The sequence below is a fragment of the Vigna umbellata genome, chromosome 6, assembly GCF_029865625.1.
Source record: "Vigna umbellata cultivar VRB3 chromosome 6, Vumbellata_1.0, whole genome shotgun sequence".
Lineage (NCBI taxonomy): Eukaryota > Viridiplantae > Streptophyta > Magnoliopsida > Fabales > Fabaceae > Vigna > Vigna umbellata.
The window spans coordinates 22,511,513-22,528,345 of NC_142170.1; the positions used below are offsets into that span (position 1 = coordinate 22,511,513).

Genomic DNA, 16,833 nt, shown 5'->3' on the forward strand with positions numbered 1-16,833 from the left:
TAAGAGTTGTAAAATGATCCAGTCAAAGCTTCATTAGGTTTCGATTTCTGATAATGACATATTTTAACATGATTCTAGTAATGAATTAAGAGAAAATGTCAACCATTCCTTAACTTTTTGCCTTGTAAATTCTAGGTTTCTTTTAGTTTGTTAAGTGGTTGCACCTTAAGCTTTAATGAGATATTTTGATCACTAATCCCTGCTTTCATGCTTAAAGTAGTTGGAAGAAGTCTATGCATCAAATGAAGACACTTGAAAGCAAGGAAAGCAAGAAAAACAACAAAAACGAAGAACCATAATTCTGATGAAGCTAGCCTGGGCAACCCTGGTTTATGGGGGCTTGAGCGCCAGTGCATCATGACTATCGTGCGTCTGAGGCCCCCTCTTTCTGGGGGCTTGAGCGCCAACTTTGTTGACAGGGCAGATTTGCCTTATTTAACTCAGAGTTGCAAAGAGCTTGACATCTTTTATTGCCCAAACACGACTTGAAGCTCTTGGAGGCGAGCTAGGAGCTACGAGAATAGTCCTTCTTCATCCTTGGGTCTTCTTCCTTCTTCCATTTCCACCATTGTTAGCTTGAGTTCTCCATTCATGGAGAGATAGTTTCATTGTTGTTGGGGGATTGATGTAGCCACTAAACTCTTATATAAATTACTCTGTTTTGAATGAATATATGCCTCTTTCATTGATTGTTAGCGTTTAATTCCTTCTCTTAATGCTTTTTGTGAAGTTTCTACCTATGACATGATTTTAGGGTTTGCTTGATATTGGGAAATGTTGGGTAAATCTAGAATTGGATTAAACACCTAAAGGAAATATTATCTAGGGATAGAACTAGGACCTTTGGTTGTCTTAAATCTCAATTCTTAATGTGGAAATAATTGTTAGGTTTTCCAAGGGATTAGAGCCTAATGAGGAAGTCTAGACTCTATCTACCAAGGGATTGAGTTTGAGTAAATTAGTAGATTGACATTAGCATATTAATGAAGAGGAAGTGAGTTACCATACATAAGAGTGAAGTAGGTGAAATCATACCCCCAACAATACCATTCTATATCATTTCTAATCTTTCCATTTCCAAGTGTTTGAGTATCTAAGATCACTTTTATCATTTATGTTGAATGTTTACTTTAATTGCAAAAAAACCGAAATTATAGAATCATTCTTTAGTCTAAGTTAGTTGGAAATTACACGATTATTTGGTGACACGAGTCTCTTAGGAAACGATATCCGGTCTTACCAGTTTATTACTTGAAATGATTTGGTACACTTACCAAAGTCTTAAAAAGTTTTTGGTGTAGTTGCTGGGGACTCGGTGTTAAAACTAGACTTTTATGTGATTTTTAACCGATTTAGACTCTATTCTTTTGTGTATAATTTTCTGTTTTTATTGTAATTATTATCTTTACTTTTGGGTTAACTTGTGGCTCGAGTTTGGTTGTTCTTTAGTCTATGAAGGGAAACATCCGTACAAGGAGAATTATATCATCAGAACCACTCCTTGTCGACCTTGAGATCGAGAAGACTGCTTGTAGAAACAATAGTGACACAAGGAGACAACAAGCTATAAGTCGACAAGCTGCCCCAGAATCCTCATCTTTATCTTCTTTTAATAATCAAAACATAGAAGCTCTTGATACTTCTTTAGTGAACGGGATGGCTGATGTAGGACCGCCTCTAAGGAGAACCATAGGGGACTCAATCACTTACATAAGCCTGAGAAACTTCTCAAGCATTGTGAGACCCACTATGAGTGAGAAGCTGGCAGAAATGAAGCCTGCTCTACTCCAGCTCATCAGGTCAAATCAATTTTCTAGCTTAGACAATGAAGACCCTCATGCTCATCTGGTCACTTTCTATGAGTTGTGTGGATCTGTAGGTGTAATGGGGGAGGAAGAAGAAGCATTGTATATGAGACTATTCCCATTTTCTCTGAATGGAAAAGCAAAGGCTTTGCTTTAGTCACAGCTTAATCAAATTTGACCAGTTGGGAGGATGTGGAACATAAATTTCTAGCATGCTTCTTTCCATCATCAAAGAGCATAGAAATAAAGGTTGCAATTGTCACTTTCGTTCAAGGAGTGGATGAACCATTATGTGAAGCCTGGGAAAGATTCAAAGCTTTATTGAGAAAGTTTCCCAGTCACTGATTCAGCCTAGAAATGCAAGTGCAAACATTCTGCAATGGTTTGCAACCTCATACCAAGATGATACTAGATGCATCTTTTGGTGGCTCGGTGTTGTTCAAAACTGCTGATGAAGCCATTGCGGTGATTGAATATATGGCTTCCATTGACATGCAGAGTCAACATGGGAGAACACAAGTACAAAGGAGAGGAGTTTATAAACTTGGTGCTCAGGATGCACTACTTGCACAAAACAAACTTCTTGCCCAACAAATGGAGCTCCTGACTCAACATATGGTCAAGCTACCTCAGAAGTTGCAAGTAATGCAAGCTCATGCTCAACCACATCATCAGGTAATGAGATGTGATTTCTGTGGAGATAACCATCCCAACCTGAAGAAGTCAACTATATGGGGAATCAAGGACGACAAAACTTCTTCAACAACCCTTTCCCTAATCCTTCTAATCAAGGGTGGAGACAAGCTCAAGGAGCTTCTAGCAGTAGAAATCCATATGAATCTGCTCAACCTGCTCAATATTTTCCATCTCAGAATGATTGGACTTCAAAACTAGAAGAAACATTGCAAATGTTCATGCAACAGTCCATACAAAAGGAGAAAAATATTGATGTATCCATAAAGAATCTGAAAGTGCAAGTCATTCAGTTAGCCAAGCAATTGGCAAACCAACAGGGTGAACAATTTTTTGCAAATACTCAAGTCAACCCTAAGGATGAATGTAATGTAATATTCACGAGAAGTGGAAAAGAGGTTGGGAGAAAAGAAGAAGAAAAAGAAAAGCCAGAAGAAGAGAAGGAAAATAATGAAGAGGAGGATCAAGAAGCAAAAGAAGTAGAAGAAGATATCGTTGAAGGAGAAAAAGAAAATAAAAAGCAAGACAAAGAGAAAAATCAAAAAGAAAAAGAGATTGTGAAACACCTTCCTTATCCGAAAATCCCCTCTAATAAAGAGAATGAGAGACAATTGGCTCGGTTCAAGCAAATATTTGACCAACTTTAGATTACCATGCCATTGACCGAAATACTGCAACAAATTCCTGCTTATACGAAGTACATGAAGCAAATCATCAACAAGAAGAAGAAGAAGTATTTAGATGAGGAAACAATTGAAATGCAAGGAAATTGTAGTGCCATAATGTAGAAGACTCTCCCTCCAAAATACAAAGATCCAAGGAGTTTCACCATTCCTTGCACCATTGGAGACTATGATATAGGGAAAGCTCTTATTGATTTAGGGGCTAGCATCAATTTGATGCCCCTATCCATGCTTAAAAATATTGGTGGTCTTAAAGCCAAGCCAACAAGAATGACACTTCAATTGGCGGATAGATCTATCAAATATCCATTTGGTGTAGTTGAAGATGTGATAATCAAAATAGATGAGTTCCAATTTCCAGTGGACTTTGTAGTTATGGACATGGCCAGGAAGATGCAGAGATATCACTCATCCTTGGAAGACCTTTCATGAAGACAACTAAGGTTGCCATTCATATGGAAGAGTGAATATTGAAATTAAAGGACCAAGATAGAGAGGTAACATTCAATGTCTTTGAAGCTGGACAACAAAATCGAAAAAAATATACTAGTCCTAAAGCTACAGATGAACTTCTATCAGTCACTAGTCTAACAGGGAAAGCTGCCAAGTTGGTCAAGAGGAGCCTTAATTGCTTCTCTCCAAAAGTGAAGGGAGAAGAAGAAGATAAGGAAAAGAAACTAGCTCACCAAAACCCTGTGATGGAAAGAGATGAACCAAAACCTGGCAAACCAGTGAGAATCAAGAATAGGTTATGGGTTATCTAGGATATAAAGATAAATGGAGTATTTGAAATTGAGGCTCCCTATTCAAGAAGGATCAAGTTGGTGACAAGAAAGCTACTGAGAGGATGTTGGTGTCATGAAAGAAAGAAGCATAGCAACATCAAGAATCAAACTTAATAGCCATATATGTCAAGCTAGTGACCTTAAACAAGCGCTTACTGGGAGGCAACCCAGCTTTCTATCCTTTTCTTATGTGTGATTTTGTTATTTGAGTGTGTTTTGATTGTTTGAATTTGCTTTAGAATGTTTTAGTTTAATTTGGTTATTTTGGAGCATGTTAGTTTGAATCGTAGTTTATGTGTTGTTAATGGTTAACTAGTGTAATGTTGAGTGTTATTGTGAATTGATGAGTTTTAGAATTGTTCAATATGTTTTTATGTGTTCTAGTGTGATTGAGTATGTTTTGAATTGTTATGTTGTGTTTAGGTATGTTTAAAGTGTAAAATTTGAAGCCTTGAGTTGTAGAATTAGAAAGATTTGGAAGTGTGCACCTAAATTGGCATTCTTGCACTCAATTTCATTTCTTATGGATTTGATCAAGTTTGTATAGTGAAAACATGTTAATCTGGGTTGAATTGAGGAGTAAGAAGTGTCAAGTTTCAAAAATCATAGAGTGAGTAGCCAAAATTCGCAAAACTAGTTTTTGGTATGGTGCCCCAACGCCCTTTGCTTAGGGGGGCTCAAGCCTGAACTTTAAATTCTGGCATTCTGGCCCACGTGCGCCTCAACCCCCATTGCTTAGGGGCGCCTAAGCCTCGGCGAGACAGACCAGATTTTTCAGCAATCCTAGTTTTCTGTTTTGCTTGAAATTTTTCATGCTCTAATATGTGTTTTGCAATTTTTCTTGCATATATAGTGTGCTTTCTACCTTGTGAACTCGTGATCATGCAATCTAATGATTGTTTATTAGAAATGCATACTTACATTCTGGGCTCACATTTGCAAACTTTATTTTCAATCTTTTGTGTAGAAATGGCTTCTTCATCCACCTCCATGAGAATAAAAACAAATGTCGCTACAAAGAGAGATGTCAGCAGAGGAATATGCAACCCAAGTAACATGGCTTGGGGACCAACCCAATTTATTGGGGGAGGTGGAGCCAAAACTGATGGTGCAGAAAATGAGGATTCTGACAATGATGACGGGCTGTTGATGATGACACTACAAATATGAGTGACTAGAGTACATCATGAGCTTCACAAGACCTTTTATTTTGCTTTCTTTTATTTTGGTTGCTAGTTTGATTTGGTTTTAGCTTTTGCTTGAATGAAACTTTTTCTTTTTCAATTTTAGTTAAGTTGTTTAAGTTATCTGGCTTGATAGACTATGCTGATCCATGATGCTTATGCTTGAATATGAAATGATGCTTGAGATGGGTCAATTTAGTTCAAATTGTCGTTGCTTTCTTCATGAAAAGTCTGAGAATGCTTTATGTTTAACTGCGATCAATATTCTTGGCAGTTGCTTGATGAAGTTTGTGGAACCTTGAGTTTACCTTGTGAGATGTTGTGCCTTAGATTTTTCTTGTGAATACTATCATGTTAGATCACAATTGACTTTGCTTGAGTTTCTCTGAATAGAATCATTTGCTTGGGTGTTACACATGATCAAGGCCATCTTACTCTTCTACATCTTTTATATGTTTGAGCCAAATAAGCCAATACAACCCTCTTGAACCTTAATGAAAGATGCATTCCCTCCTTAAACCTCAAGCCTAATGAAAATTCCTTGATTTACTTACCTTGAGCTGAATGAAAGAATCATGTTTGCTGCAGGTGAATGGTTTAAAGTTTGGGGAAGTTTGTTCTGTAAGGGTGTATTGAGAAAAATAGAAAGATAGAAAAATGAGGAAAAAGAAGAAAGAAAAAGATAAAGAGAAAGAATGGAATGAAAGAAGGGTGGGATATAAGTTCGAAAGTGGTTGTAATTTAAGTGAAGCAAAACAGAAACTTATGTGCATGATTTGAATTGTTTAATCTCTTAGCTCAAGGTGCTTTGTTATCCAAAAAAACCATGTTTCTTTCTTAGCCCAGCCACATTACAAGCCAATCAAAGTCCTTGTGATGCTAACTTGTTTGTGAATGTGTTTAATTTGGTTGAAACGAATGGCAAAGTTGATTTGTGTGACATTGTGATAGTAGAGTGATAGATACACATCCTTATACACCAGTGCATTCAAGTGAAACACTATCTTGGGTGAGGACTGGTTCTACATAATTAAGTAAAGCATTCTGCCATGACTGTTGATCTGTTATAAACTGTAGCATTTGATTGATTGAAAATGTTGTGAGCAGCACAGTGGAAGGCTAATCTATACACATTTCTAGTCGTTCCAAGTTAAGCAAGTGTTGTGAATTCTGCTATGTCTGTGAAAATATGTTTTGTGTTGGAGCCAGATACCTTTTTCTTGAGGACAAGCAAGGTTCTAAGTATGGGGGAGTTGATAATGACATATTTTACCATGATTCCAGTAATGAATTAAGAGAAAATGTCAACCATTCCTTAACTTTTTGCCTTGTAAATCCTAGTTTTCTTTTAGTTTGTTAAGTGGTTGCACCTTAAGCTTTAATGAGATATTTCGATCACTAATCCCTACTTTCATGTGCTTAAAGTAGTTGGAAGAAGTCTATGCATCAAATGAAGACACTAGAAAGCAAGGAAAGAAAGAAAAACAACAAAAAATGAAGAACCAGAATTCTACTGAAGCTAGCCCGGGCGCCCCTGGTTTATGGGGGCTTGAGCGTCAGTGCATCATGACTGTCGTGCGCTTGAGCACCCCTCTTCTGGGGGCTTGAGTGCCAACTTTGTTGGTAGGGCAGATTTGCCCTATTTAACTCAGAGGTGCGAAGAGCTTGACATCTTTTGCTACCCAAACATGACTTCTCTCATTTGGAGCTCTTGGAGGCGAGCTAGGAGCTGTGGGAACAATCCTTCTTCATCCATGAGTCTTCTTCCTTCTTCAATTTCCACCATTGTTGTAAGCTTGAGTTCTCCATTCATGGAGAGATAATTTCATTGTTGTTGGGGGATTGATGTAGCCACTAAACTCTTATGTAAATTACTCTGTTTTGAATGAATATATGCCTCTTTCATTGATTATTAGTGTTTAATTCTTTTTCTTAATGCTTACCCATGACATGATTTTGGAGTTTGCTTGATATTGGGAAATGTTAGGTAAATCTAGACTTGGATTAAACACCTAAAGGAAATAGTATCTAGGGATAGAACTAGGACCTTTGGTTGTCTTAAATCTCAATTCTTAATGCAGAAATAATTGTTAGGGTTTCCAAGGGATTGGAGCCTAATGAGGAAGTCTAGACTCTCTCTACCAAGGGATTGGGTTTGAGTAAATTAGTAGATTGACATTGGCATATTAATGAAGAGGAAGTGAGTTACCATACATAAGAGTGAAGTAGGTGAAATCATACCCCCAACAATACCATTCCATATCATTTCTAATCCTTCCATTTCCAAGTGTTTGAGTATCTAAGATCACTTTTATCATTTATGTTGAATGTTTACTTTAATTGCACAAAAACCCAAATTGTGGAATCATTCTTTAGTCTAAGTTAGTTGGAAATTACACGATTATTTGGTGACACGAGTCTCTTAGGAAACGATATCCAGTCTTACCGGTTTATTACTTGAAACGATTTGGTACACTTACCAAAGTCTTAACAATTTCATGAATCAAATTATGTAAATACTCTATACAAATTATCTCTATTTCACTGAAACATTCATATCAAAAGCTTACACATCTTAATTCCTTAGGAAAAAGTTCTAAATCAATATGCTAAATTAATAATTCTTTAGTTCATTTAACATTCAATTTGCTTTAAGTTCAGATATCTAGAATGTCCATGAGAAATTGAAACCATTTCTAGAACCAATTCTCTTTGGTGTTTTATCTATTTCCATGTTCCAAATCATTTCTTAGTAACTAGAAACATTCATATGCATAAAATTTCTAAACATAAACATTAAATTCAATATAAAGCATATGAACGAACAAAGATTCTATTGGACAAGAACTTTACATTAGTTTGAGTACATTATATCCAATCTTAATGAACATGGAGTTTACTACTCTTAATCATCTAAAACATACAAATTTGATGGAAATTGATGGAAGAACAATGTCTTAATGCGTTGGAGTAGCCTTTGATCAATTCTTGAGTTTCTTCATGTTTCCACAACCAGAACTGCCTTTTTTTTTCTTTCTTTCTTTAATAAATAAAAACTTTTAGAAATTAACCTTTCATTAGGCGAGCAATATGCATTTGCTAGGCAAAAAATCAACTGTTTTGGTATTAACTGATCATGCTCACTGAGCAAGAAATACACTAACCGAGTATCTTTCTTCTTGGATGAGCGAACAAACTATGGCTAAACGAGAAGATCCTAGCATCAAACTTCAATCCTAATTAAATTTTCACTTTCTTGCTCAATAATCTAAAATAGACCAACTAACCTAAAACATGAACAAAACAAGAAAATATTACATCCCATGAGGAGAACACATAAATCATGAATAAATACAAATTTAAGGGTAAAAATAAGCATTAATAATAAGTATTTATCACACTTATCAAGTTCCTAAACCTTGTTGTCTTGCATACACTTATATTCCTGACTCATTACTTTAATCCACTTTTCCAAGTTGGAATCCTACATGGCTTGATAGAAGTTGACAAGGTCATCTTCCATAATTCCATTATTTTTCTCATGTTCTTGGAGAAATACCATATAATCATTTAGAATAAAATTTATTCCTTTCTTTTTGTGGATCTCTACAAAGCTACTAGCTCATGAAGCATAGGTTCTTTAAGATCTCGAGTTTGATCTTGAGCATGCTCTTCATGAACAACCATATTATCTTAAGTGGTAATATTTTGTAGAGGTTTCAAACTTGCTTTATCAAAAGCAACTATATGACTCAACTTTTTGAATTGTTATCAAATCTTCCACTAAGACAATGTCTCTAACCTTGTTGTTCTCCCGAAACTGAATATCCTCAAAGAATGTGGCAGTTCTTGCCATAAATTTGTCTTTAATTTAAGATCGTAAAATTTAAAGTCATGTATCTTTCACAATAACCAATAAGGTAGGTTCTTATTCTCTAGGAGTCAAATTTCTTTTTATTTGACTTTTAAGGCCTTGCTTTAGCTACACATCCAAAAGCACAAAACATGATTCAAATTAGGCTTTCATCCAACCCAAAACTTTCAATGTGTTTAGGCAAAAACCTTGGTTGACACTATTTAAAATGTAAGTTGTAGTCTTATGTCTTTCCTAGGAGTGACTAGGGCAAGGTAATGTGACAAATCATGTTCATTACCATATACTTAAGAGTCATGTTTCATCTTTCACTCACACCATTCATGTTAATTAGGTGACCCTGGCATGGTGTACTATGGAACAATTTAACATTCCTCAAGGTACTTGGCGAAAGGTATCGTACATTCTTCACCTCAATTGTCATATCTACCATAGTATTCACCACAACGATCAAATATAATAGTCTTAATTATTTTTGTTGAGTTGATTTTCAACTTCAACCTTAAATGATTTGAACATCGTCCAAAAATGAAGACTTTTTTCATTTGCTTTTGACTTGTTTAACTTTAATGCATTCAATACAAATATCAAGGCTTATGAAGTTGATGGAATCCAATCGCCCATTTGACTTAAGGCATTCAATTATATTTATAGAGATGTGACATATGTGTTTGTATCATAATGCTCCTAAGTTACTATTGTAAATTTTAGTGACCTTCGAACATATCAAACTAAGAAATTTTCCTTTCTTTACACATCAAGCATGAAATTGGGTACATTTCATCTGTACATTTCCAATCTCACTACCAAGCAAACAACTTTTGCCTTGATTTTTTTTCTTTGTGCTAGACCCTTAACAACTTTATTCTTAGGATCCTTAGTTTTCCTTCTCTTTCCCTTGTTGTTAAAGGTGCTCACAAAATGACCATTTGTTATCTTTTCTTGCTTCATCCTTTCCTTTTCTTGCTTGTAGTATGGAATGAGCTTATTAAGAGATCATTTGTCATGTTATCAATTATAAGATATCTTAAACTGACCAAAATATGAAGGAAGAGAAATCAATATTTAATGTATGAGCAAGTCTTTTGACAACTCAAGCTTTAATGCCTCATGTTTTGGGATAATCAATTATCCTAAGTGACAATCGATTATTCCAACAAACATTCTGAAAATAGAGTATTTCATTTATCCATATGAGTTCACTACTCTAAAGACATAACTATTACAACCTTAAATAAAACAAAATCTTTAATAGAAATTCATCCAAGCATATAATTGTTGCTCCAAGTCTTTGTGCACTTCACCATCAAAATCTTTTTAAACCTTGCATCAATTTATTGCTAACAATCTTCCCCTTTTTTATTATGATCAAAATTCTTGTTTAAAGCTTTTGTTAGTACCTGCATGTTTGCAACTTAGACAAAAAGATTTAACATTAGAGTAACAATATGAGAATGCTTTTAAATTGTATATTCTCCTTCTCCCTTTTTTTCATCATAATAAAAAAAATAGAGAAACTCCCCGTAAACAAGTGCTCTGCACTAAATAGAAGCTCCCCCTCAATATATTTGGCCAATCATTTAGAAGATCCTTATAAGAAACGACACCACAAACATGGTAATGTTGAGAAATATGGAGATTAAGTAATTTTTATGCCTTTGTGTTTGAAGGTTGTACATCTCCTCTATTCTTTTGGTTAGAGTAGCAACATTTTCTTCCATAGAAGAAGAGAAGCTTGCAAGAGCTTGGGATTGTCCAATAAAGTTTGTAGGATCAGGCATGAGAGTATCTTTGTCGTCTTCATCAACAACTGCATCCCCTTTGTTGATGAAGGTTTGAAAGTGTGTCCTTGGGGAATAAAACTCATGTGTCTTAAGGCTAGCTGGCCAATCTCATGTGTTGGCAAGGTTTGTGAGACATTTTCTCCTTCAATGCTCACCCGTTTGTACTCACAGATGCAAGAGATAAGCAAGACGCATGAGAGGTTATAGGTAGGATACCTGTTGCCTTTGAGCATCATGTCAAGGATGAGATTAGGTCAATCAATAATGATGTTTTTGAGTAGCCCATATATGATAAAAAGATGTTGCTCAAAACATTGAGCACGGTTTGTGGTACGAGAAGAAGGAATCCAAACAATGAGATAGTGGATGAGGCATTCATCCATCTTGAGGCCACTCATTGGTATTTACTTGCACTCAATGGGCTGTGGGTTTTGGAGGAAGGATTGATAGGAAAGGATTAGATTCAAACCTTCAGCACAAAGATGCACTTTAACTACATCTTCTCTAATAGGCAAGTGAGCCTATGGGTTTTGGAGGAAGGATCGATAAGAAAGGATTAGATTGAAACATTCAACACCAAGATGCACTTTAACTGCATCTTCCCTAATAGGCAAGTGAGCCACATTTGTACAAATTCTATTGTCAAGAATAATATTGACCCCTTTAACCATTATGCGAGCAACGTCACCTCTTTGAAATTAAAGAAGAATACCCAAACTAAATATGCGCAATAAGCACCTTTTAGTTTCACAAAATGTTGCAATCTTGATTCCGTAGAAGATATTGGAACTGAAGTCAATTGTATGAAAACTAGTTGACATTGATAAATTTTGGTGCCACTAGTTTTCTCTCCTTATAAAAATTAATGAATTCATGTCATTTTTTTGGATAAGATACTTAACCTTCAAGGTTTGCGAGTCTCACAACCGGTGCAAGAGTAGGATCAATAATGTGACTCCTTATTATTGTAGGTATTTTTTGTCTAGATGGTTCAACCATGAAGGAAGAAAGGGTTTGGATGGCAGAGGTTGGATAACAATAAAAGAATGAATGTAAAGGATCACAAGAAAGTTCAAGGAAAGGGTGTAGAGAGAAATAATCATTTATAGTGTCATATAAATATTCTAACCAGTTCCTAACGAATAATTTAAAGAGAATCTAGTCGTTTCTAGATGTTTATGATCGTTATAATGTATTGTTTTTCACTTAAAGTCACACAGTAACCCATGATTATCAATTATCATTTATGATAATCCATTATTGTTTCAAAATTGTTACCCAGATGTTAGAGAACATCGATTATTAATCCAAGATAATCAAATATTCTAGCAATGAAAAAAGCATGTTGGCAGATAACATAAGATAATCGATTATCAGATGTGATAATCGATTATTATTGAAACACTATTTCCTAATACTTGGAGATAATTGATTATCAACTTGGGATAATCGATTATTAAGCGTTAATTTTCAAAAATTGCAAAAATTGGCTAATTTTGTGTCCTAAGACATATCTAACACTCTTAAGTTCTTATAAGCTCAAAAATCTTTCCTTAGGTAATGCTTTGATGAAGATATCTGCTAATTAGTTTCTTTAAGATATGTTAATATACGCTGAATTGCTACTAGGTGATATTCCTTAGGACATATTGGTATCTAGCACAAACACATACACTCTGCATAATATCAGGTCTTCTAGCGGTAAGATAGAGAAGAGAACCAATCATACCTCTAAACATGATTTGATTTACTTGAGTTCCTGATTCATTTTTGTCCAAATAGCAAGAGGTAGCCATAGGCGTGTTTGCCTCTTTAACTGTATCCATTCGAAATTTCTTAAGTATTTCTTTGTAATACTTAGTTTGAGAGATGAAGGTATCACCTTTCATTTGTTTAATTTGGAGGCCAAGAAAGAATGTCAATTATCATATCATTGATATCTCAAATTCTCCCTTCATAATGCTTGGAAACCCTTCACACATAGAACTATCAGTAGATCCAAAGATTATGTCATCAACATATACTTGAATTAATTGGATATGTTCTCCTACTCTTTTTATAAACAGGGTTTAATCAATTTTTCCATTAGAAAAGTCATTTTCTAACAGATAATTCACTAGTACAAAAATAGCGTATAACGTCACGCGTTCATCGTCCAACCACGGAATAACCAACGTTAAAAATGAGCGGTGACATTTTTGTAAATAAATGCAATTATTAAACGTCGTTTAGAATTGTAATTCGACATCAAAAGGTTAGTGAATTCAATAAAAATTTAAGCGGGAGATTGAAAATTCACTCACTTTATCTTAGCGCGCAATACCCTCTTCTCTTCTCAAACTTTTCTCGAACGAAGTTTGACAAGCATCACATGTAATCTTTCTTTAATTTGATACAACTGCATGTTAATTAATTACTTTATGTATGATTTTTGTTTGTTTTAACCGATTATTTTTGTGCTCTTGTCCTTCATAGGCGCATTCTACTTTCTCTCACTGTGACGAAACTTTATTCCGATGAACCCACCTTTTGAAGGTTAGTTTTCGTTTTCGTTTTCATTTTGAAGAACTTATTTGTTGAACTTGTTTGTTAATTTTTTTTGTTGAACTTGTTTGTTCTTGTTGTTTAGTTGAACTTGTTTGTTGTTGTTGTTTGATTGAACTTGTTTGTTGTTGATTATTGTTGTTTGTTGTTGATACTACACTACACGTTCATAGTTCATGCTTTATAAAATACCAAAAATTGAAATTTGTTGTTTTTTTTTTGCTTTTCAGGTCTCGTAGAGTTGTAAAAAAGGATCACAATTAATTAAAACAAAAACAATTGATTAATGTTGATTATTGACAAAATTTGAGGTTAAGTTAACGTCATATATTAAAAAAATTCGATGTTAATTTAACGTCGAATTTTTTAAATTTGACGTAAATTTAACGTCTCCTGACATGACGTCTTTCGCGAATTCGTCGTTAAAAGCCCAAAATATTCGACGTTGTATGCGATTTTTGTACTAGTGATTACTTAGTCCTTCATACCAACACCTAGGAGCTTCTTTGAGTCCATACAATGGTTTCTTGAGTTTGTAAATATGTTTTTAGATATTTATAATGTTAAAAATTTAGGAGGTTGCTCAACATAGACATCTTCTTTGATAGAACCATTTAAGAAAACACTCTTAACATCCATTTGAGATAGTTTAAATTTCATAAGAGATGCATAATAAAAAAGTAAGTGTATAACTTTTATCCTTGCAACATGAGCATAAGTTTCATCATAGTCAATACCTTCGAAAATATCCTTTTGCAACAAGTTTGTCTTTGTTTTATATAATATGACCATCCTCATCCAGTTTGTTTCGGAACACCCATTTTGTTTCAATAACTTAATGCTTTTGTTCTCTAGGAATGAGGTCCCAAACATCATTCCTTTTAAACTGATTTAGCTCTTCTTACAATGCAACAAACCACTTGTCATCTTGGAGAGCTTCACCAATATTCTTGGGTTCTATGTGAGAGAAAAAAGCCAGTGTCATACAAAAATTATTTAAGTTTCGTCTAATAGTTATCCCTTTTGAGATGTCTCCTATGATATTATTCATTGATAATCCATGAAGCTCTTGAAATCTTTTAGGAACATCTTGTTACAAAGGAGGATTATTAGTTATGTACATCTTTTCAAATGCTTCCGTTAAATAATCTTCATCACTTGCAAGTGGTCTATTTGACCCAAGAGGGTTCTCCTCAAGGTCCACAATTTCATCAAAGACAACATGCATAAATTCTTCAATTATTAATGTCCTCCTATTAAAGACTCTATAAGTTTTACTTGAAAGAGAATATCCTAGAAATATTGCTTCATTAGCTTTTGAATCAATTTTTGCCAAGTTTACTTTTCCACTATTTAATAAAAAGCATTTATAACAAACAAGTCTAATGAGCATCCTATTTAGTACATAAAATGCATTGCTCACAACATCGCCCAAAAATATTTAGGAAGTTCCTAGGAAGTTCTTCCAATGATCTATTTTTCCTTTTAACAACCTCATTTTGTTGAGGAGTTCTAGGAGCAGAAAAATTATGTATAATACCATGCTCTTCACAAAACTTTTCAAAAAATTCATTTTGAAATTCTCCTCCATGATCACTTGTCAAATTTTTTTTGTTAAAATCCTTTTCATATTTGAACTCTTTTGACAAAGGTCTTAAAGGCTTCGAAAGGTTAGAAAGAAAGTTAATTTGTACCTTGAATAGACATATATAATTGCAAGAGCATAATAATTGCCACCAAAACTTTTTATCGTTGAAGGACCAAATAAATCCATGTACAATAGTTCTAAAGGTTTTAAAGTAGAAATTACATTTTTTTGAAGGAAAAAAAGTTTAACTTGCTTTTCTTTTTGACATGCTGCATATAGTTTGCCTTTTTCAAACTTCAGTTTTGGCAAACCAATTATTATGTCCTTAGATCAACTTATTCAAGAGCTGCATATGAATTTGAGCAGCCCTTTTATTCCACAATCATGGATTTTCTTCCTTTGCAACTAAACATGTTATTTATTTCTATATGCACTTTCAATATCAATCAAATAAATAATATTATGCCTTAAACCTTTTAATGCAATTTCAGAAGAATTTTTATGATAAATAATGTAGTGATCACTTTCAAAGGTCACCTTTAGGTGTTTGATGCATGACTAACTTATGCTTAGAAGATTATGCTTCAATCCTTCAACATATATCATATCTTTTATGGTTAAAGTATCCTCCCCTCCAATTTCTCTAGTTATGAGGATTTTTCCTTTATTATTGTCCCCATAGGTGATAGAGCCTTATTCCTTTTTCTAAAATCTGACAAATGTCTTCTTATCACAAGTCATATGTCTTGAACATCCACTATTAAGATACCATATAGACTTTTTGGACTTTGAAGATCCCTACAAAGCAAAGGAAACAAGCCTATATTAGGTCCTCAATAATTTTTATGGGTCCTTGGGGTTAATAATATGGGAAAATCATTTCATGACTCTTACATAAGCATATTTTCCACAAGGAATATCATAATGCTTTATATTGCACTTGTTAGAGGTATGTCCCTATTTCATACAATAAAAACAAGTAATGTAAGACACTTTTGAATTTAAAATAATACCTTTTCAACCCAAACTCTATGAGTTCTTTTAATTAAGTTTTTCTTTATAAATATATTTTTATTTTTAGAAATCCTTTTATCTGCTACATGTTCTTCAATAGATTTAATTTTTGTAGCCTACTTAAGTAGATTTTCTAAAATATCAATATCAAACATATGGATTTTACAACAAAGACATTCAACAAGAGGTTTAATAACCGTGGCCTCTTTCATTTATATATTAAAAATTTATTTTTTTTGAAATAACTTCTTCATCTAAAACTTTTTCCTACTTGAGCTGCAATTCTTTAAAATCTTGCTTTAATTTTTCATGAGGAGCGTATAGTTGTTCAGATTCATCAAGTAATTCTAGAAACGCCTTTTGTAAATCAATTTCACCATCATTATAACTAGAATTGCTTACTTGGCTTGTATTGTCCTCATTGTTTGTCATTCAGCACAAATTGGCTTCCCCATAAGATTCTCTTTGAGGTAAATGAACTTGAGTTGTTGTCATCCTAAGCGATGTACGCCTTATTCTTTTTGTAAGATCTATTTTCTTTCTTTTCCTCACTCTTTTGGTTGTTTGGGTAGTTAGCTCTTACATGCCCCTTCTCACCACCACTATAGCACTTGTATTTTGAAAATGAACCTTTGATCTCGTTTTTCTCAATAACGAACTTGCCTTTTCCTTTGGACTTCAAGGACTTGATGAATCTTTTTACAATTAGATTCAAATTGTCATCTTCAGATTCCTTATTCTTTTTTGAATTTTACCAATTGAAACTTCATTTTTAAATGACAACGTCTTCTTCTTTCCTTGGTGCTCTTCAACACTTAATTTGCTCAATTAAGGATCATGTTCTCTCAATTTTCCAAAGAGCACTGGCATTGACATGGA

At 34.1% G+C, this 16,833-nt stretch overlaps 1 protein-coding gene across 1 annotated transcript; it reads left to right on the top strand.

The window, feature by feature from the left end:
- The first annotated feature begins 1,452 nt into the window (after positions 1 to 1,452).
- On the top strand, positions 1,453 to 2,150 carry LOC148196995 (uncharacterized). Its single transcript, XM_088093567.1, is given in 2 exon segments — positions 1,453 to 1,975; positions 1,978 to 2,150. Coding segments are annotated over 2 exon segments (696 nt in total).
- Positions 2,151 to 16,833: the final 14,683 nt, after the last annotated feature.